The following is a 21,870-nucleotide window of genomic DNA, read 5'->3' as shown; positions in this document are numbered from 1 at the left end:
AGACACACCGGACCCATCGTATCAATTCGTGACGACTCGCCACCGCTTAGCCATCACTGGTTGCAGATAATCACATTACATTGCTTGCATTGGCCAGTCAGTGCTGCGAAGAATTTAGCGCGCTCATGGTGCGTTCCACTTGTACTTGTAAGTCGGAATTTCCGAGTTCCTCGCGGGAACACTCGACTGAAACGCCCCCCGAAGTCGGAATGTTCAACTTGAAAGTCAGAGCATCCACACCACCCCCGAGTCAACAATCAATGATGGCTTCCTCGTGTGTAAACTATACATTTATAAAAAAAAAAATATTGCTATAGTGTGAAGTTTTTCTGACTTGGCAACTGGAACGCTTTTAACTCAGAGATCACATCACTGTCATTCCGACTTCCCAGTTCCGAGTACAAATGAAACGCACCATCAAGTAGTCAACGTGTGACTGATGTGGTAGTACGTCGTGTGATTTCGTTCATAATATTTTTAATCCATACTAACTATGTCGAGCAAAAAAAGAAAGTGGTGGGACGAATATGTACAGCATGGAGCACCTCTACACGCTCTTCACCTACGATTGCGTGGCCTCCCAGAACAACACCAGCATCATTAAATTTGCGGATGACACTACAGTCATCGGACTGATCACTGGTGGTGTTGAAACATCATACAGAAGAGAGGTGGCGGACCTCATAGCTTGGTGTCGTGATAACAATCTCCTTCTCAATACAGATAAGACTAAAGAGATGATCATTGACCCAAGAACAAGGGAAAAGGAGCCGCATAGACCCCTGTTTATTGATGAGACTGAGGTGGAGAGGGTGAAAACCTTCAAGTTCCTTGGCACACACATCAGCGAGGACCTCACCTGGTCTCACAACACCCAACAAATTATGAAGAAGTCCCAAAGGAGACTGTACTTCCTGAGAAGACTGAGGAAATTTGGCATGTCCACCACAATCCTGAGTTGCTTCTACAGATGCACTATCGAAAGTGTCCTTACCGCCTCCATCACTGTTTGGTACGGTAACTGTACAACACGTGATAGGAAGGCACTCCAGCGGGTGATCAAGACCTCACAGAACATTGTTGGGGCAGCCCTCCCCTCACTGCAAGACATTTATAAATCTAGAGTCCTACGAAGAACACACAACCTCATCAAGGACAGCACACATCCACAACACTCATTATTCACACTCCTACCGTCAGGCAGACGCTACAGGAGTTTGAAGTCCAGGACCACAAGGCTGGCAAACAGCTTTTACCCACAGGCCATCAGGCTTCTCAATGAAGCACTCGCACACGCTGCACGCAACACACGCACACACTCATAGCACTTTATTTATTTATTTATTTATTTATTTATTTATTTATTTATTTATTTGCTTGTATTAATGTCTCTTCTGTTGTTGTTGCTTAATTTATTGGTATATATGTTTATGTGTTTATGTTTCTTATGTTCTTATTCTTTCTTGTGTTTCCTTTCTTTTCTTGGGAGTATGAACAGAATAAGATTTTCATTGCATGGTATAACTGCTGTTTTACCATGCACATGACAATAAAACTCTTGAATCTTGAATCTTGAATCTTGAATGGATTCACATGTATCACGAACCGTGATGGGAGTCAGCATCCTGTCTCTGTCATTTTGTGCACCAGTAAACAAACATATGCTTATAAACAAACATATACAGTACCTATGTCTTGAATTTGACAAAAATATATATTTTATTTTTCACTAAATAAGGGTTCGGTGAATGGGCATATGAAATTGATGGGGTTCGGTACCCCCAACAAGGTTAAGAACCACTGTGCTAGGAGGACAAATGGTGAAAACACAAATGGGACCGTAGTAAAAGCATAGCAATGTATCTAAATAAATATAATAAAAATGGACCAGACCAGATTTGGAACTACATAGTGTTAGCAAAAGTAATTGGTTGTAATAGTGGCAGTTTGCAAATAGACGCAATAGGTGTAGTTGATAGGATGACATAAAATTAAACGATTTTTTAAAGAAATTACGTAAGTGGTTCGTTTGTTTACACTTTCCGCTGCTGCACGGCACCGCCATTTTCATAGTTCAAGTTCAGGGGGCGTTCCAGTTCTGACTTGCACAAATAAATGTTTGCAAAACCAGAATTATTTCGTTTTAAACACAACACGTGTTCGTCTTTAGGTACAGCTTACACCATCAGTCCAATTATAATAATATGAGACGTTTTCTGAAATTTGCTTTCGACTTTATTCGAGATTGACTCCTCCCCCTGACTCCATCCGTCACTACTATACGTGTTGTAGTGGTGCGTCTTGCTTGAGTACAACAATCTTTGTGCTAGCTAACGTTCTTTAATACGTTACCTAGACAGCAGGTGAGCAGCACTGTCCTCAAACAACTCACAAGGGACCTCCAATTGCGGTAAGAACAACGAGGTATGTTTCATGTTATTTTCAATCTCACTGTCGCAGGACATGTTCAATCGGGTCGATACATAAATGTGTCTTCGCGGACTCGCCGTTATAACTAATGAGCTAAGTGTTTGAATGTCATTGCTAGCACAATTACGATGGCGATCATACCTAATATTAGCCACCAACTGTTTGGAAATTCAAACAGAATTTCATGTTCCAACTAGAGATGGGGAGTTTTTTCTAACTTATTGCCCCCTTCTTAAGGTTATTATGAAATGTCGCCTTTTACAGTTTACAGTTAACTACGTAGTACAAAAACATAACATAGTGTATGGCAAATGTACAAGCCTACTTATCAGTAGTAACGTAATCATGAAAATCAAAGGAAGTGACTGTGAAATTGTCATTATTTGTGGTAGATTCATGGATCAGACACCTGTTACGAATTCTGATGTTCATCTCCTTGTTAGAGAACAGGAAGTTGTGCAGAAATTACAGAAACATTGAACGATTGGACATGTTCATTCAAACATCTAGACAAGGTCAAATCAAAGTCACCTATAAAAGTTAGTGTACTTTAGGTTCAACTTGATATTTTGCTTGTAAGCCGAATATCCCAAACTTTTTGTGATCAGTGTAATTGTAAATTAAATATACAGTAGTGTGGAAAAGTGTTTTTCCCGTTCCTCATTTATTTTTTTGCACGTTTGTCACTTGAATGTTTCAGATCATCAAACAAATGTTAGTCAATGACAACACAACTGAACACAAAATGCTGTTTTTAAATGAAACTTCTGATTATTAAGGGAGAAAAAAAATTTCAAACCTACATGGCCCTGTATGGGGAAAAAGTGATTGCCCCCTAAACCTAATAACTGGTCGGGCCATCCTTACAATGACAATAATAACAATACAATAATAACAATAACATGCATTCAAGTGTTTGCGATAACTTGCAATGAATCTCTTATAGCGCTGTGGAGGAAATTTGACTCAGTAATCTTTGCAGAATTGTTGTAATTCAGACACATTGGAGGGTTTTCAAACATGAACCGCCTGTTGAAGGTCATGCCACAGCAGCTCAATAGGATTCAGGGCAGGACTTTGACTAGGCCACTCCAAAGTCTTCATTTTGTTTTTCTTCAGCCATTCAGAGGTGGACTTGCTGGTGTGTTTTGGATCATTGTCCTGCTGCAGAACCCAAGTTTGTTTCAGCTTGAGGTCACGATCTGATAGCCGGACATTCTCCTTCAGGATTTTTTTGGTAGACAGCAGAATTCATGGTTCCATTTATCACAACAAGCCCTCTAGGTCCTGAAGCACCAAAACAGCCCTAGACCATCACACCACCACCACCATATTTTACTGTTGGTATGATGTTCTTTTTCTGAAATGCGGCGTTACTTTTATGCCGATGTAATGGGACACATACCTTCCAAAAAGTTGAACTTCTGTTTCACCACTTGTTCTGTTTTAATACTGTTTAAATACAGTGTTTTACCACTGTATTTTCTTAAAGGTCTTGGGGATCATCAATCATCATCATCAATTGAGATGAGCCTTAATGTTCTTTTTGTTCATCAGTGGTTTTCGTCTTGGAACTCGACCATGCAGGCCATTTTTGCCATCTTGTGGATAATGGCTCTCACTGTGGCGTCCCAAAGCTTTAGAAATGTCTTTATTATAACCTTTTCCTCTTTCTTTCTTTCTTTCTTTCTCATTTGTTCCAGAAGTCTTTAGATGTCGGTATGATGTCTAGCTTTTGAGGATCTTTGGGTGTACTTCACTTTGTCAGGCAGGTCCCATTTAAGTGATTTCTTGATTGAGAACAGGTGAGGCAGTAATCAGGTCTGGGTGTGGCTAGAGAAATTTAACTCAGGTGTGATAAACCACAGTTAAGTTATGTTTTTCACGGGGGGCAATCACTTTTTTACACAGGGCCATGTAGGTTTAGATTTTTTTTTTCTCCTTTTAATAAAAAGTTACATTTAAAAACTGCATTATGTGTTCAGTTGTGTTATCATTGACTAATATTTTAATTAATTTGATGATCGGAAGCATTTATGTGTGACAAACATGTTTTTTTAAAAAATTTTAAAAATCAATCAATCAAAATTCATTCCACTGTAGCAGAGGTGTTCTTTTTTAAACCAGCCTCGAAACTAGGGTTAAATACGAATGACATTTTTACCACAGCTCCATGAAGTGGCATTCACATAAATGTGTTGTCTAGTGTTTTAAAAGCCCATTAATTGAGTGGAGCAGCCACTTAAGTGACTGTCTGATGCTGGCAGGTGATGATGAAAGAGGGACATTTTCATCTGCAGGTGTCGAAGAGTTGAGCTGAAGTGTTCTTGTGGTACATAGTCAATTTCAAGTGTACAACGTGCATTGGTTGTGTTATGATGTCTCTCTGCATTTTTAGTAAACATTGACTAATGTGAGACCAGCCTAGACTATCTGCTCACTTTTGTTCTCTTTATTTTTATGACAAATACAGAAATGGCTTCCCAAATCCGTCAAAACTTTCACCAGGACTGCGAGGCTGCCATTAACAGACAGATAAATCTTGAGCTTTACGCCTCTTACGTTTACCTCTCGATGGTAAGATATTTATCAAGCACAATACGGTCGTCCCTCGTTTATTGCGGTTTATTGGTTCCAGACCCGACCACGATAAGTAAATTTCCGCATTAATAAAACATTAATAAAATATTTTCATAATTGGAGCATACTAAACCTGTTTATGACTTTCTAAATACGGTTTCTACCATTATTAGAGCCCCGTAGACATGAAATGCCATCCCTATAGTCATCTTTACACTCTTATTATTCTTTGTTTACACCACATTGCGCAACACTTACGCACAGGCTACGGGACACAAGAGACGGACCCTACTTTAAGCATTAGCATGCGGCCGAGGAAAATAGTTTCCAAATCATTTATTCTAGACTTAAAGTGTTTCAAATTGTGTGGGGGAAAAGGACAAAGTAAGAAGCCAAAACCTACCACTTCCACACAATATGAGAGGATAACTTGTTTTCACTCTGTCATGTTGGACATGCCACTCTATGCACTGTTAAGTTAATGTAATCTATGGTAATGTCTCTTCAATGTAACATTACTGACTCCTAGTGATCAGAATACTACATATGTCTTTTCTTTAAATATTTGTTGACGAATAATAGCTCATAGTCAACCACAAAAGAGCGGTCGTGTGTTATTTAATTTTTGGAAAACCGCAATAGAGTGAGGGAGTGCTGTTTGGACCGCGAAGTGGCGAGGGACGGCGGTAAATATATTTTTCAACAGTGAGCAATGATTTTCCTCTTTTATTAGGCATATTATTTTGAAAGGGATGATAAAGCCCTACCAAATTTTGCCAAGTTTTTTGGTGCCCAGTCCAAAGAGGAGCAGGAGCACGCCGAGAAGCTGATGACTTTCCAGAACAAGAGGGGAGGCAGGATTTTTCTTCAGGATATCAAGGTAAGCGCAACCAACATTTTTAAAGCACATGCAGCACTTGTAAAAAGCTGCTGGATGCTGACCACTCATTTTTCAAATACTCCATCTGCCATCTGGTGGAGTTGATTTGAAAAAATAAAAATAAACTACATCAGCTACAGTAACCACTTTTAATGCCAATGTAGAGCTTTATTGCTTATTTAGACATTGCATCCAGTGAATAGAGTACACTTACGCTACTCTTAATAAATCTAGACCAATGTGACATATCCTTTTTTTTTTTTGCTTGCTTGTATTGATCAAATAGACTAAATCGAGGTGAAATGTGAGCAAATACCAATATTGCGTCTTTGCATTTACAAGAAACCTGACCGAGATGAATGGGGTAGTGGCATGGAGGCTTTGGAGTGTGCCTTGCAGCTGGAGAAAAGTGTAAATCAATCCCTGCTTGAGCTACAGGAAATGGGCACGCAGCACAACGATCCTCACGTATGTCTCACATTTACACACACTTAGGTTGCCCTGTTAATACTTCGTATTATTCATTGTCAATCAGGACTGAATTTTAAATACATATTCAATACTCATCTTGTAAAAGAACAGCAGCATACATACATACATAACATTCTAATAAATAAGTTGCTTTAATGAGGCAAAAGCTTAAAAAGGTTGAAGGCAAAGTAAATATCAGTGTACTCCAATTAATAAATGCAATCTAATAGAGTGCAATGATGGTTTCACCTCAGCCAAGTTATATATTATCCATTCAATAGTATAACATGAATTAGGGATGGGCATAATTAATTTGTCATTAACAATTTGTTGTAATTGATTGTTGATTAATTGTCTTAAAGCAACTGAGGCAAAATAGAATGTACGACTTGGCTGCAACCAGCAGAAGGTAATTTACTCCCAACTACTGTAATTTCTGGGCTACAGTAATCCCTCGTTGATTGGTTCCAGACCCGACCGTGATAAATTAATTTCCGCGTTATTTGAATCAATGTTAATAAATGGAATATTTTTGGAGTTGGAGCATACAAAACCTGTTTATGACTTAGAGCCATGTAGACATGAAATAGCACCCCAATAGTCACTTTTACACTCCTATTATTCTTTGTTTGACTCACATTGCTGAGGTTACGGGATCACTGCACATAGCAGACGGCCACCGCTATCATAGCAAGCTACCAAGCTAACTAGTTACCCTCTCCAATTTACTTATTCTAAACAAAGTATTTCAACAGAGGGGAACAGAATGACAGGAGAACCTTTTTTTCCACTCGACCTCAGCCATGGCATGTCGGTACGTCTCTGCTGGCTCAACAGCTAGTCTCCATGCAGTGTGAAAGGTAACGTCATATCTCATAACATTACTGATGGCTAGTGACCAGAATACTACATATAACTTGTCTTTCGATATTTTTTTTTACTAATAGGCCATAGTCAACCATGAAACAGCAATCATTTATTCATTATTATTTAAAAAAACACGATATATTGAGGGCGTGATATTTGAACCGAGATTGATTGTAAAAGCTTCTACTTTTTTCACATGCTTTGAATCCTGCGGTTTAAACAATGATGCGGCTAATTATGGCTAAAAGTACTACAGTTCTCATGGAACTGAACCTGATATCACGTTTTGAAGTCTCATGCAGCGATTGTGTTTTGATCTGACAAATCTTAAGTACATTTGGTCAATTGTAGAATTACTAAAGCTTCTGCTTCAACCGTGGCAGCTGTTGAACTCTGATGGGGGGGAAAAAAAGCGTCTCACGGCTCACCGGAGCTAACGAGTGACGCTGGGTGACACCGAGTGTAGGTAGGATTGCAAGGTTTATAGTGTGTCTTTCTGTGTAAATATCCCATTTTACAATTTGGACACCTGCGACTTTTTTCCCTTTAAATTTGGTGGGTGTGGCTTATATTCAGGTCCAGATTTTGCGATAGTTTGTGCGCTAAAGAAACACAACAGTCTCATTGCTCAGTACAACACTGTCTTGGAAAAAAAGGAGTTCAGAACATTCTGAGAGAGATTTTCTTATCATCGATTAATTGAACATACATTTTCTACATTTTCTACATAACATAACAATTTTCTTCATAGTCAGTCAAGAAAATGTTGTCAAATGCCCATTCCTAAGACGAACAGATAAGTTTGGTACATGTTGGTGTACATATACTGGAGATGCACGTACATGTCATTGTATTGTGCATTCATTAGTGGAGAACTTTAAAAATGTGATAGGAAATTATTTTTTGCACGTGCTGAAATGTGATACAGCGCTGTTGGATCTCATAAGACGCAGATGTACTGAATGTTGTGGCCAGTGAGTGCATAGTTACAAATGTTTTTTTTAATCATCTAACAGGATTTCTGTAAATGATATAAAAGCACCCTTACATGACCTAATTCACTGACGATTGAATTTAAACATGAATTCTCCTTTGTCCCCCCCGTCCCACAGCTGTGTGACTTCATTGAGACTCACTATCTGGATGAGCAGGTCAAGTCCATCAAGGAGCTCGCTGACTGGATCTCAAACCTGCGACGCATGGGAGCGCCACAGAATGGCATGGCTGAGTACCTCTTTGACAAGCACACCATGGCTGAGGAGGCCAGTCAAACATAGGCTGACGATCTGGAATATCATCTCTCCCCCCAGCTTGCCCTTTGCCACTCCTCACTCAGAAGGGCTGTTATTTGGAGAGCACAAAAGCCATAAAAGACCATATTTTTCCTGTACGCATTCGCTGTTTATTCAGATTTTTCTCATGTGGTTTGCATGTGTCACAAAGGGATTGAAACACATTCAAAATTGATCAAAATGAACATTTGCCACCGTCCTAGTGTCACCTACTGGTAAATTAGTGTGAGAAAATGTTTTGATCGTCCTGCTGACTATTCTTTGCGTCACAGTCAGGAATCATTGCGCACATTGAGAGAGGGCCACTAGATGGCAGTAGATCCAATAAGCTACCTTATAATGCAAACACGTAGTGACGTTACAGTTGTACAGAACCTAAAGTTACATTTAATCATGTATTTAGATAATCATGACACCCACCACATGCAATATTGTTTGACTTTTATATATTGGTAATTAGGTTACATGTATTTTGGAACAAAGATTTTTAGTTGGCCTAATATGTTTGCGTTAAGATAGCCAAAACAAATGTGTGGAACTGTTTGACAAGAAAATATTAATAAAAATCATTGAGATAAAGTAGGCTGGAATCTTTTTAGCTAAGATTCAAATAATTTGTATTGTAAATCTCATAGTACACTTTTAAAGCAAAGAATGCTTACATCATACTGTAGCTACTGTCAGGGGGGCCGATGTACAATAAGATTGTTTTCTCTAAGTGAGCACTGTACTGTATACCAAAGCATAGTAGACATATTGTTTGATTGTATTAAAAATAAAGCCACAATAAACTATTTCTGGTTTAATGTTTTTATTAAAAAAACAAATGCTGTTTAAGATGACACAAAAGGCAATGTGTTTTTGTTTAATAATGGGAGACAGTTTTAAGGACTGTAGTTTAAATAATTCACATGTAGGCTTCATATGTTTATTTCTTCCCCATATGTTGACACTGAAATCCTGTAAGGTGCTTTGTGCCTTAAAAGTAGGTTAATTGAGGAAGTGGAGCTTAATTTCCTACACACACCCACTATAGGCATGTGTGACACATACAGCACTTTCTCAGTCCTGTTTCCTTCCTGCAGATGCCTTGTTCCCACTGCCCTCCACCAGCACCCCCAGCAGGTCCCCTTCAGCCAATGAGATTCCAGAATCATTGGGGGAATTTGGCTGATTGGCTTCTTGCTGTGAAGGCGCTGAATTGGAAGCTGTCAGGTTATTCAGCCCGCCATTGCTTGCCTTTGCGTTGGCACTGAAGTTGCAGTGGTTACTAAAGCTACTGAGACTTGTGCCGTTACAAAGACCTACCGCGGTGCCAGCGCTGGTGCTGCTTGTCACGTTAATGCTGCTGGAGCTGTTGTGATTGCTTGGATTTGCTGGCACAGGACGAGAGGGAGGGGTGAAGGAGAACACCCTTTCTCCCCCACTTCCCATCGTCCGAGCGCTTAGAGGCCCAGGTTGGCTATCAGCGGACGGCAAGGCATCCAGCGTCAGGCATGGTGGTGGAGGCCGGCGTGACAGCAGGCCGTGCCCACGTCTGAGTTTCGATATTGGGCAAAGCTCGGGCTGGGGGTCGGGGAAGGAGAAGGCCGGGGTGGCCGTCGTCTCACCATCCTCACTCAGCCAGGGGAAAGCAGATGATGGTGGCGGTGGGATGTGGTTGGGGGTGTCGGGCAACAGCTGTGAGCCCACCATTGGAGGAGCCAGGGAGCTGCAGCTGCGGTCCCATTCATTCTGAGGTCGCCGGGCAGGTCTTGGTCGCGGCACGGCTGGGGGAATGCAGTGAATGGGCGTCTGGGGGCAACTGTAGAAGCCCGGCCTCTCATATAGAGGTAGCCCGGAGAAGCTGTAGTCCCGTTCTTGCTCAGAGTTCAAGGGCTGGCGTGCTTGGTTTTGGATCGATGGAGCCTCTGGGTGTAAGTAAAGGGGGAAGCGATTTAGTGGAGCTCCAGGGCGGCGGCGCAGCAGAGAAACTCGAGAAGAGCGCGGGAAGCTGGGCGACTGGACACCGAGAAGACGACCCAGGCCTCCAAGCAGCGGGGTGGAGTAGTTGGCTTCCTCATTTTCTTTAATCTGCTCCAAATTGGACTGAAACTCCATCTCCTCCTTAGGAACACTAGAGTACAACAACCATAAAATGAACACATTGTTACATTATAGCTGCATATTGGTAGCATACACAGTGGTGTTAAAGTGTTTGCCTCCTTCCTGTTTTTTTTTTTTTTTTTGTAGCATTTTTGTTACACTTAAATGTTTCAGATCACCAAACACATTTAAATATTAGTCAATGACAACACAACTGAACACAAAGTGCAACTTTGAAACTTTATCATTAAGGGAGGAAAAAAATGACCATCCATCTGTTCGTGACCTCAAGGTGAAACTAACTTGGGTTCTGCAGCAGGACAATGATCCAAAACACACCAGCAAGTCCACCTCTGAATGGCTGAAGAAAAACAAAATGAAGACTTTGGAGTAGCCTTGTCAAAGTGACCTTAAAAAGGCGGTTCATGCTCAAACCCTCCAATTTGGCTGAATTACAACAATTCTGCAAAGATGAGTGGGCCAAAATTCCTCCACAGCGCTGTAAGAGACTCATTGCAAGTTATCGCAAACGCTTGATTGCAGTTGTTGCTGCTAAGGTTGGCCCAACCGGTTATTAGGTTCAGGGGCAGATACTTTTCCACACAGGGCCATGTAGGTTTGGATTTGTTTTCTCCCTTAATAATAAAAAGTTTCTTTCAAAAATTGCATTTTGTGGTCAGTTGTGTTGTCATTGACTAATAGTTAAATGTGTTTGATAATACGAAACATTTAAGTGTCAAACATGCAAAAAAGAAAAAATAAGTCAGGAGGGGGCAAACACCTTATATCCAGTGCAGAGCCCATGAAGGAAGGTTTGCAGTGGTCAGCACTGGCAGTGGTGTAGGGAGGTCGAGGCTCGGACTCATTCCAGTACATATCTTTCTCAACCAGAGGCAGGCTGTCGTACATCTCGTCTACAGACAGCAAAGACACCTGGAACAATAAAACACAGCTAGTACAGACACCGCACCTGTTCACGCCTCAGAAATACAGCATCGAAACCTGTAAATTACGATCGACGAGCCAGTTGGTCTCAAAGTCGTCATCATCTTCTCCAAAAGGATTTATGAGTTGCTCAGCCACCTGAAACACGGACATTTGAGATGAGGCTTAGACCAATCATAAAACAGGCAAGATCACATCATTCACCAACCTTCAGCCAGCCAACGTAGAAGAAAAACTGCAACAACGTGAAGACGGGCAGGTAGAAGTCCAAGTCGTGGCCTGGGTACCCTTGGGCTGGATCCAAGAACTGACGACCAATCAAACAAGCCAGGAAGAAGCTGTAGACTGCCACCGTTACCACCTAATCATCATACAGTATATCAGTCACACTTCAGAAAGTGGGCAGATCTTTTTTATGTTTGCTATGTTGACGTCTTAGGAGAAAAGGCAACAGTTTTTGCTGACAATCCTGGCCCGTGTACTGCCCAAAGACTTGTTTTTACTCTTATGTCCTGATTATTGCCATTTAATACAGCAAGGGAGCAAATCAGAACCTGGGTATAGACGAGAGGCAGGCTGATCCAGTCATATCCATACAGCTTCATGCACTTTGCCCTTAAACTGTTCAACTCCTGAAGACAGAAGAATAAATTTATTCTTCAAAAAGTGTTCCCACACGGTGACCTTCACACTTACACAAGGACCTACAGTGAGAATGGCTGTGAGGGCCACGTCGTTGTTGATGCGACCCTCGGTCCGGGCCCTCAGAGCCAGACTGACGAACCACATGCAGGGAATCCAAAACTTGTTATGAGGGGAGGGCAAGTCCTCCAGATGTCTCAGCTCCTCTGATGTCATCAAACCTGATGGGGAGACAAAATACGCCATATACCAGGGTCCAAGTGCGGCCCGGGTGGGGGGTCATTTGTGCAACCGCGAAAGATTTTCAAGACATCAGGAAAAACTAAAATCAAAGTTTGGATGTTGAAGTCCACTGGAAGCACAACAAATTTTGACCAGTGAGGCCAAAAGAGATGAGTATGGTACCCCTTTTTGCAGGGCTGCTGCTTACCTTTATTTGGTTTGTATCTTGTTTACGCTCAAATGTTGCACCTTTGTTACCTACCTGGAGTGTTAAACACTGCTCAGGCACGCTTACTATTATGACATTTATTTCTTTTTATCGGTTAGACTGAAAGCTAAGACTTCTATTTTTTATTGATGTATTTGCTATAAATGTTTGGTCTGTGTCTAAAAATAAATACATTTGACCTGTGATTCAGTTGTCTTGTGACTTTATTTTTCCCAGTGCCATACAGCATGCTTGGGGATATGATGTGGTCTTTTACACATTGAAAGATACGGTAAACAGGCCACTTTTATAGAATTTAGCTTCTTTATTTTATAATGTAAGATCAGTCCTATCAAATTGAATTGTATCGTTTGTGCACTGTATCGAATCATTCTTGCATCGTAAATTAAAATGTAAAAAATACATATCAAAGTGCCCCCCCCCCCCCCCCCATCCTTTGATTTTCAGTATGCGGCCCTCGGTGGAAAAAGTTTAGACACCCATGCCATATACGTTCATGTGGACCCACGTTGGTCAGTGCATTTAATACAATATTAATCTGTTGCTTTAAGCTTCTTATAGCCTAGAATGTCTTTACGTGGAGCAACGATTCTTTTTTCACATCCTCAGTTCTTTACCATGAAGTGCCATGTTGAACTTCCAATGGCCAGTGTGCAAGTGAAACCGCCAAATTTAACACACCACTGCAATTTTGTGAGCTTGCCGGCGTGTATTTATGTAAGTGTTTAAGTAGTTTTTGTGTTCTTAGTCCTGGTCAGGAAGCAGCACCAGGACTTCTAATCTCAGCACCACATTACATCACCACGTTGGAACAATTCTAACAGTACAATGAGTTCCAACACAACAAATGGAACCAACACACAGTGCATGGATTTTGTTACCATGGAAACTGACAACGTTTATTGCTGTACTAGTTTGACAGCATACCTGCCTGCACCAGATGCTCCATCGTGGGGAACCTCTTGTAGACAGCAGTGCTGACAGAGCGGTAGATGAGCACACCGGAGAGGTTAGCGTAACGCATCAGAGTGCGCCTGGTCAGCCTAGCGGCCTCGTCTGCTCCACGGACGTGGCCTCCAACTAATGCTGCCAGGCGGTCAGGCCAGGGGACGTTCTCAAACTGACCCCACCAACGGGATACCACCAAGGTCACGTAGAAACCTGGAAACCAATGAGAAAGTTAGCAACCTCATGGGATTGACAGTAAAGTAGCTTCATTCTCAATCTTATACACACCCACCAGCCACGTTATCTACACGTGCACTCTATTGGGAGCCTCAGATATTATATTTCAACAGTAAGTAGCTTCAGACCGTTCTCTTTGACCCGTTTCTCCTCTCATTTCTAAATTGTGCACCTGATGGCTTTGACTTTGTCTTTTCCATGTTTTGTTGACACAAATTAACTGCACTTTTATCATCATCTCTCACGTCATCCAACTAGCAGCCAAGACTAAACCAACTCATATCGACTCACAATTCCCTCATTTTTATTTCACATTTTCGTAGTCAAATAACACGTTTGAGACTCTTGGTCCCCGAGATAATTAACACAATACAATATTTGCAATTAAATATGTTTCATTTTTTTAACAAATACTGTAGTAATTTACTTTTTTTTTTTTTACCTTGTACTGTAATTAACTTGAGGACTGAAGCCCAGCGGTACCCGCCCCGTCGCTGCTCCATTGGTTTGACCCACATCACGTGGTGGACGTTTGATCCACGCAGCGAGTTGCTACTAATTGGGGACGCGAGTATCACGCCTGTAGAGGGCGCCCATCTGCCACACATATGCGCTGACTTTATGACATCTGGTGAGCGCTGAGCATTGGTAAATAAGATTTTTTGTTCTTTTGCGCCCCCTAGAGAATGCCGCGCTGGGCTATTGCCCATGTGGCCCATACAAAGCTAGAACCGCCACTACCTACATTCCTACTTTTGTGACTCTTGGTCCAGGTTGGGTTTGGGCCACAACTATTTGACTTGTTGGCTCAGTGAAGTGGACGAGCGATGCAGATTAAGGAGAGAGGGGCTGGTCAATGCACTACAACAGTCAGCCCTTAACGAGCGGCATCATAGCGGCTCAAAGATCTTTTTGGAGGTGCACGTCTATGGAGTTGTATTTGTGCCTTAACTTTGAGGTAGCAAAGGCAGACTTTGAGCCCTATTAATTGCAATAATTACTGCTGTGTCTGCAAGCCCATAGCTGCAGCTGCAAGTCACTCCCTTCCTCTCTCGTTCCACCTTTTTGCTGGCGCGGGCGGGCGAGTCTGTGTACTAATGTACCTCTGGCCAGGTTTTGGGGGCTGGGCTACTTGCTGGGGTTCGCGGGTTTCTGCCTGGATAGTGGCGAGGCTTACGGGTGTGTTCAGTGGACAAAATGCGGCTCTCCGGGAGGTGAGGGCACTGATGTTTTAATACATTTTTTCCTATATGTTCTCACGATCGACCGGGAAAATCCCAAAGATCGACTAGTAGCTCACAATCGACGGTTGGCGACACCTGGTTACTGTATGCTGATCCAGAGCATCCCAAACATGCTAAATGGGTGACATGTCGCGTGAGTATGCTGGCCATGCAAGAAGTGGGATGAACACAGTACATACACTTTAAATCAAAATTGGAAAAGATTGCAAGAATTTACAGTTATGGAAAAAAATGATTAGACCACCCTTGTTTCTTCAGATTCTTGTTAATTTTAATTCCTCATACAAGTAAACAAGTACCTTTGTTTGGAGAAATATAACAATGACAACAAAAATAGCTCATAAGAGTTACATTTTTTGGCAGTACAATGCAATATAATATATACAATATAAATATATACCATATCAATAAAATATAATTAATTTACAATCGATACAAGTGAGGACAGACAGTACAGTACAGTGCAATAATGTGAATGAATGATGACTAATACAGGATTATCTTTTACAGACACATGAGGTATTGTACAGCTGGATGGCATGTGGAATGAATGAAGTCCTGTAGCGTTCACTGTGGGAGAGGAACTGGAGGAGTCTGTTGGAGAATGAGCTCTGCTGCCTCTCAATTGTCCGATGGAGTGGCTGGGTGGGGGTGTCCATGATGGAGAGCAGTTTGTTCAGTGTTCTTCTGTCTCTCACTGTCAGAAATTCCTCCAACTGTGTGCCGATAATTTGTCCGGCTTTCCAGATCAGTTTGTTCTTCCGGTTTATGTCCTTTTTGCAGGTGCTGCTACCCTAACAAACCACAGCAAAGTCCAGGGCACTGTCGACCACAGACTGCTAGAAGATCTCCAGCAGCTTGCTGCACACAAAGCAGACTCTACTTCGTCAGGAGGTAGAGTCTGCTCATGCCATTCTTGTAGACTGTATTGCTGTTGTCCTTCCAGTCCAGTCTGCAGTTCATGTGGACTCTCAAGTACTTGTAGTGGCCCACTACTGCCACCTCCCTGCCCTGAATGGTGATGGGCTCCACTGGAGTCATCTTCCTCCTGAAGTCGATCACGAGCTACTTGGTCATTTCAGGTGGGATCTCCTTGTCATGCCAGTAATGTTGGAAGCCATGAGGATCATCAAGATTATATTTCTTATAAGAGAATAAAACTTTCTTCCACCGTTCAATGTCCCATGCAGGCTATGATCTTCTCACATATCACTTACTGTTTACCATTCGGTCACAGGCTGGTATTAAATCTCTGAAACCCCTGCAGTGACTTCACAAACGCACTATAAAAATTTGGGTTAAGAAACCACAAATTTCTCACCATTGTCCAATATTACATACAGCAGTGGTTCTCAGTTATTTTCTGTCATACCCCCACTGGGGGACAGAAATGTTTTTGCGCCCCCTCGATTTGAAACACTATTGAGAAAGTAATAATATTTATTTATCTGTACTGTACGGACTGAACTCGAAAGTGAAACCAGTGAAATGCAACTCAATGGAGAGCATTGAAGCAAGAGTCAAATTGCATGCTGAGTATGATAAATTCATACATGTTGGCAGGTCTGCACTAATATTGAAAGTCCTCCCTGCCTCTCATGCCCCCCCTGACAGTTCACTATGCCCCCCAGGGGGCCAGCCCCACTATTTGAGAAGCACGGAGATACGGTAAATACAGACTACTCAGCTCAAATCTCTTGTTTTATTTATAAAATTATTAATGGGTTATCTCCTCTTCAATAATTTGTCAACATTCACACAGCAGAACTAGAGGCGGGATTGCATTATTCCCTTTAGGAAAAGTGTATTTCTCACAGTTGAGCTGCTACTGAGTTGAACCGCACCCCCATAGCCATTAGAAATCAAAACACATAATACATTCAAGATCCAGTCAGAGAAATGGCTTATTGACGATCATAATTGCCAACACTAACTACAGACTGGCTGGTACTGTTGTTGGTATCCTGTCATGTACGTGTTTGTGTCTTGGTATGATTGTATGCTTTTGGATTGTTGGCTCATTTTGTTCCTATATTAGATTATATCCACTTTTAGTAAATGGGATGAGGACAGATGGAAAAATAGCCTTTTGGCTAATTCTGGCATATTGACAGAAATGTCAATAATACATAAAAAATAAATAAAACAAAGAAAACAGCAGTGGCACGCTGCGAGAGGCCTTGCTTATGCAAGAGAAAGAGAGAAGAGAGAAAGGTTGTTTGCCTTTGCCCTCGAGGCCATGACAGAAAACTGACACGTTTTTGTATAGTATGGCTTTTAAAGACAATGGCCTTAAACTTTTGATCAGATGATGAGCAGCCTATTTCGTTGTAATGGTTGTTTGCAATAAATTGCTTCCTCAAAAACATTTTTTTTGTTTCACTCCCATTTCTTCTTTTTGCATTTTGAATCTCTACTTAGACCCTCCTTAAGATAAAACAGTGCACAATATAAATTCTTGCATTTTTTCAACTGTTCTTAACATTTTGATCAGGAGTGGGCTAGGGGTTTCACAAGATCTTGCAAAATTAAAAAGAGACAATATTTTTGGTTTAGAGAAATGCTGTCTGATGGGAACAGGGCAGCCAGAAACCAATCAGACTGTGAGCTATGGCATCACTACTGCGAATGACAATACACATAATAGGGTAGTGGGAGTGCACGAGGTAGGATTGGAACCCCACATTAAGTGCTTTACTCACACTATAAATCTTGCAATCCAACCTACCTCAGTGTTCCCAGCGTGTTAATGTCCAAGTAGAAGCTGTAGTAATTCTACATTTGATCAAAGTAATGTAAGATTTTCAGATTAAAACAAGATCGCTGCATAAGATCTCTATCAAAACATGTGATACTAGCATCTATTTCACTACTTCCTGATAGCATACACTAAGCATCATGGGAACTGTAGTTCTTTTGGCGTAATTATAAAACTAATTGACTGCAATCTGCAATGTATTTACATGTGTATTTACAGAACAACACATCAACGTAAGTCGTTAGTAGTAGCAGCTACGTCTGCCGTTATTTTAACTTTTAGAATTTGTAGTTTTTGTTTCAATTCGTGGAAAAAAACAGTTGAAGGTTATGCATGCATTGTTGTAAAACATTTCAAAAAGTACCTGCATTGTTTTGTGACTGTGACTTGTGAAAAGGTCTGTTTGTCAAGTCCTATATATTGTCATTATAGTTTTCTTAAAAGTACAGTCTTTCTTTGCTAAATCGTGGTTCGAACATCGCTCCCTTGCTCTATTGTGGTTTTTCAAAATGTAGTTAATTTAGGAGTCAGCCATGGCATGTCCGACATGATTAAACTACATGATGACTTGTGGAAGTGGTAAGTAGTATTTTGGCTTCTTACCTAGTCCTTCTTCCCCATTCTGTTTGAAACACTTTAAGTTTAAAACAAATACATTGGAGGCCTACTAGTTAGCTCTGTAGCTTGCTATATGCTATGAGTGGCAGCCGTCTCTTTTGTCCCTGCAGTGATCCCATAGCCTTCTCGTTAGGGTTGCACAATGTGGTATAAACAAAGAATAATATGAGTGTAAAGGTAACTTTGGGGTGTTATAACATGTCTACAAGGGCTCCTACAACAGTATAAACCATATTTACAAAGTCATAAACAGGTTTTCTATGCTCTTAACTACAATATATTAATATTTAATTCTACTTCACTTAGTGGAACTGGAACTAATTGACCACGATAAACGAGGGATAACTGTACTGTTAAAATATTGTCTCGTCTCTTTTTCATGAACCCAATATCATGTATCGTCTTGTGAGCTGAGTGTATCGTGACAGCCGTACACACAGTACAAAGTGCACATTTTGGAGTGGCCTTTTATTGTGGCCACCCTAAGGCCTGTGCAATCATGCTGTCTAATCAGCATCTTGATAGGCCACACCTGTGGGTTGGATGAATGATGAATTATGCAGTGGTGTGCAGTCAGGGCCAGCAATGCCTCCTCTGCTGGCCTTATTATTTTCAGAAAGTAGATTGTCTCTTGGCTGCACTGGTATTTGTACGTTACAATTTTTAGTCCAATCATATTTCAGCTTTTATGTAGTGCCATGTTAATCTAATGTGACCACGGCCTTCAGAATCAAGAGTGCTGGCCCATGTCACATACACACTATTAGCATTGCGGCTGTTTTTTTTATTAGCCAGTCAGACCACAGATTCGCCTCTCAGGGCCAAAGTGACATCAACACCTTTCCGTCCTCTGATTGGTTGATCAGGGCAAAACTGTTCAACAAGCCAAGTTATGTTGACCATAGCTGACTGAGGAGGAGAAATTGAAGTCTGTGGTGAGTACATGTAATATACTTACAAGGTTTTATACATTTGTCATGTCGTGATATAAAATCCTATTGATTGTGATAAATAAAATGATTGTGAACTGCTCCAGGTGATGCTGTAGTGTAGCTGTTTGGAGTTGTATAAACCCTTAATTACTGAGCCGTTCTATCTGTTGGTACATTTGACTGAGCGCCACGTTTGCAAGCGCTGGTGTACCGCCGATCACTGGTGAAAATTATTCACTAACTCGAAGTTACAAACAGTAATGTAGGTCAGGCGTATCGGTGAAAATGTAGTCATAGATAAGGGGACCTTTATTATTAGCAATATAGTATTGGTATCGCGGCGATCTGGCAGACACTTATTGCGTTGGAATCCTCCGTGATACATGATGTGAATTAATTATCCGTAATTGCGGACACATGGAGAAAGGGGGAGGATGAAATAAGCTTCTTGTGAAATAAACGAATAATGCTTCTCCCTACTCTTTTACGGACATGTTGAATTATTATCTTTTTATTTTTGAAATTGTGCAGGTGTACCTTATGAAGTGTCCAGTGTGTGCGTGCACATCTTTTGACTCACCAAGAACAAAGGAGACAGGGATGAGTTCTGCATAGCGGTCGCAGTATATGGACAACTTCTCAAACAGCCTCTTCTGCTCAGCATTGAACACAAACCTATAGTGAGGAAAAACATCTCATTGTTCGCATCCAAGGTTATATAACAATCACGATATTACTGAAGATGAACAGGTTTTAACACACAGTTGCACTCCGAATTATTTAACCCCCCCAAAATATTGTGTAGAACTGTAGTTGCTTGTAGTTTAAATAAATAGATAAAAGTGATGACATTGATGTTGGTTGAATACATTTCTTGAGATCGGGGGTCACAATGTGATGTTTTCTGCTCACGGTTGCTGCAAATGGTGCTGATCAACCCTGATTTAGAGTCTCCAATTAAGCTAACATGCATGTTTTTGGACTGAGGTAGGTAACCAATGCCAAAAAATTCCATAACTTAATCTGAATTGCAGAGGCCTACAGTATGTTGAGAAATTGTTGTATGCCGTAGGTTCCCAAAGTACGCATACCCCCAAAAGTACACCAGTTGTAATCCGGGCACGTGAACAAAAACGATTAGCGCTGAACTCCCACAATTACGAGTGCTCATGAACGCCTCACGGCGCAAGGACAAGGGAGCATAAAGGAGACAGCATGAAGTTGTTCGTTGCTCTGTGTGCATTATATGAACAAACAAGTACGTCTGATGATTATTTTGTGCATTAAGAGTGTTTGATCTTGAAGATGTCATTTATATTTGTGTTCCAATCCCCGCACGGCGCAGCGGTGACACTGCGAGTGGGGATTCCCCCAAAATACGAGGCTTTATCGTTGGTTTTATGTATTTGTGTATTTCGGATACTGCTTTATCATGATTGTTAAACTGTCCCCTTCAATTTGGTATTAAATTAATATGCAGACTTGAACCATAGCCGTCGTGAGTGGACAAAAAAGTGAAGCTCAAATTCAACCCATTCATGGAATGGAATAAAAGATATGTAGGATGGTTACTTATTTATTTATTAGTGCTCATGTGAAACTCTCAAAATGTCACCATGCAAAATACACATTTTTGACCAGAAATTGCTATAAACTTAATTAACCAAGTCATTATTTTCAATATTTCAAGTTAATTAAGATGAAAAGGTTTATGTTTTTTAAGTGTGCAGGAGTAGGGTGTACATGGCTTCAGGTCAAATTTGTGAGGGGTTATGCGACTGTAAAAAGTTTGGGAACCACTGTCGTATGAAATTAATAGCTCTCAGACTGTGTCAATCAAAAATAAGCCTAATTGCCTTTTAAAAGGCAGATTTTTAAAAAGAAAAGTATTGTATTGGCTCTCGGAATAGTCTGAAGGAATGTGTACCTATAAACAACACTGAAGAAGTAGTAGAGGAGGGTGAAGATGATGAGCTCCCTGTAGAGGAGTTTGTAGATGCTGCCCTTCCAGCGCAGAAGCAGGTGGAAGAAGGTCCCCAGACCTGCATCTGCCACCCTGCGAGAGTAGGTCACTGTCATTGCTGCTGCTGCTTCTTAACGGCCAAATTGCTCGTTGACTGTGGCCTGACATGAAGTATGTATGTTGATTCCTCGTCAGCAGTTGGCCTGCTCTGCCTGGCCTCTACAAACAAAAACATAATTGAATGGATGAAACAAATATTGCCGCATTTGAGGTGTGCATAAAAGTCCACAGAAGGTGAATAGTTCTGACTGTGTTACTTACCGCTGAAAATGCTAATGTTTGTCCATGGCTGTCTGTTTGGAGGGTCGGAGGCGAGCGGTCAGCCTCCACAGAGAGAATGTTGGAGAAAGAGAAGACGCAGGAAAAGAAAAAAGGAGAACCAGGAGCTGCTATACCTCCGGTCACTTGATGACTTAATCTGTTTGAGCAACAAAGCTGCATTGTGAGGTACCGCAGGCCATGTTAAT

The 21,870-nt window shown here is 41.2% G+C and overlaps 2 protein-coding genes across 5 annotated transcripts; one reads left to right on the top strand and one right to left on the bottom strand.

Annotated features, from left to right (window-relative positions):
* Positions 1–2,274: 2,274 nt before the first annotated feature.
* On the top strand, positions 2,275–9,322 carry fth1b (ferritin, heavy polypeptide 1b). Of its 2 annotated transcripts, none has more exons than XM_054775875.1 (5): positions 2,275–2,424; positions 4,904–5,007; positions 5,744–5,890; positions 6,233–6,358; positions 8,341–9,321. In XM_054775875.1, the coding sequence occupies exons 2-5, from the start codon at positions 4,906–4,908 to the stop codon at positions 8,503–8,505; spliced, it is 540 nt and encodes a 179-aa protein (XP_054631850.1). In that variant the 5' UTR covers positions 2,275–2,424; positions 4,904–4,905; the 3' UTR covers positions 8,506–9,321. The 2 variants fall into 2 exon arrangements, with proteins under 2 accessions (XP_054631850.1, XP_054631851.1); XM_054775876.1 differs by having other exon boundaries at positions 2,292–2,410; positions 8,341–9,322.
* A 1-nt stretch (position 9,323) lies between these two features.
* On the bottom strand, positions 9,324–21,851 carry best1 (bestrophin 1). 3 transcript variants are annotated; one of them, XM_054775862.1, is made up of 11 exons: positions 21,665–21,851; positions 21,510–21,562; positions 21,308–21,436; positions 19,961–20,055; positions 13,571–13,804; positions 12,259–12,413; positions 12,105–12,182; positions 11,759–11,911; positions 11,608–11,688; positions 11,387–11,538; positions 9,324–10,636 (listed from the first exon to the last, which is right to left on the bottom strand). In XM_054775862.1, exons 1-11 carry the CDS (start codon positions 21,842–21,844, stop codon positions 9,583–9,585), a joined length of 2,364 nt encoding a protein of 787 aa, XP_054631837.1. In that variant the 5' UTR covers positions 21,845–21,851; the 3' UTR covers positions 9,324–9,582. The 3 variants fall into 3 exon arrangements, with proteins under 3 accessions (XP_054631837.1, XP_054631838.1, XP_054631839.1); XM_054775863.1 differs by having other exon boundaries at positions 21,308–21,562; positions 21,665–21,762; XM_054775864.1 differs by lacking the exons at positions 19,961–20,055; positions 21,308–21,436; positions 21,510–21,562; positions 21,665–21,851 and adding an exon at positions 17,801–17,945.
* Positions 21,852–21,870: the final 19 nt, after the last annotated feature.

The sequence above is a fragment of the Dunckerocampus dactyliophorus genome, chromosome 5 (assembly GCF_027744805.1).
Source record: "Dunckerocampus dactyliophorus isolate RoL2022-P2 chromosome 5, RoL_Ddac_1.1, whole genome shotgun sequence".
NCBI classification, from domain to species: Eukaryota; Metazoa; Chordata; class Actinopteri; order Syngnathiformes; family Syngnathidae; genus Dunckerocampus; species Dunckerocampus dactyliophorus.
The sequence above is the reverse complement of the archived record's forward strand: the minus strand, read 5'-3'. Positions and strand labels throughout refer to the sequence as shown.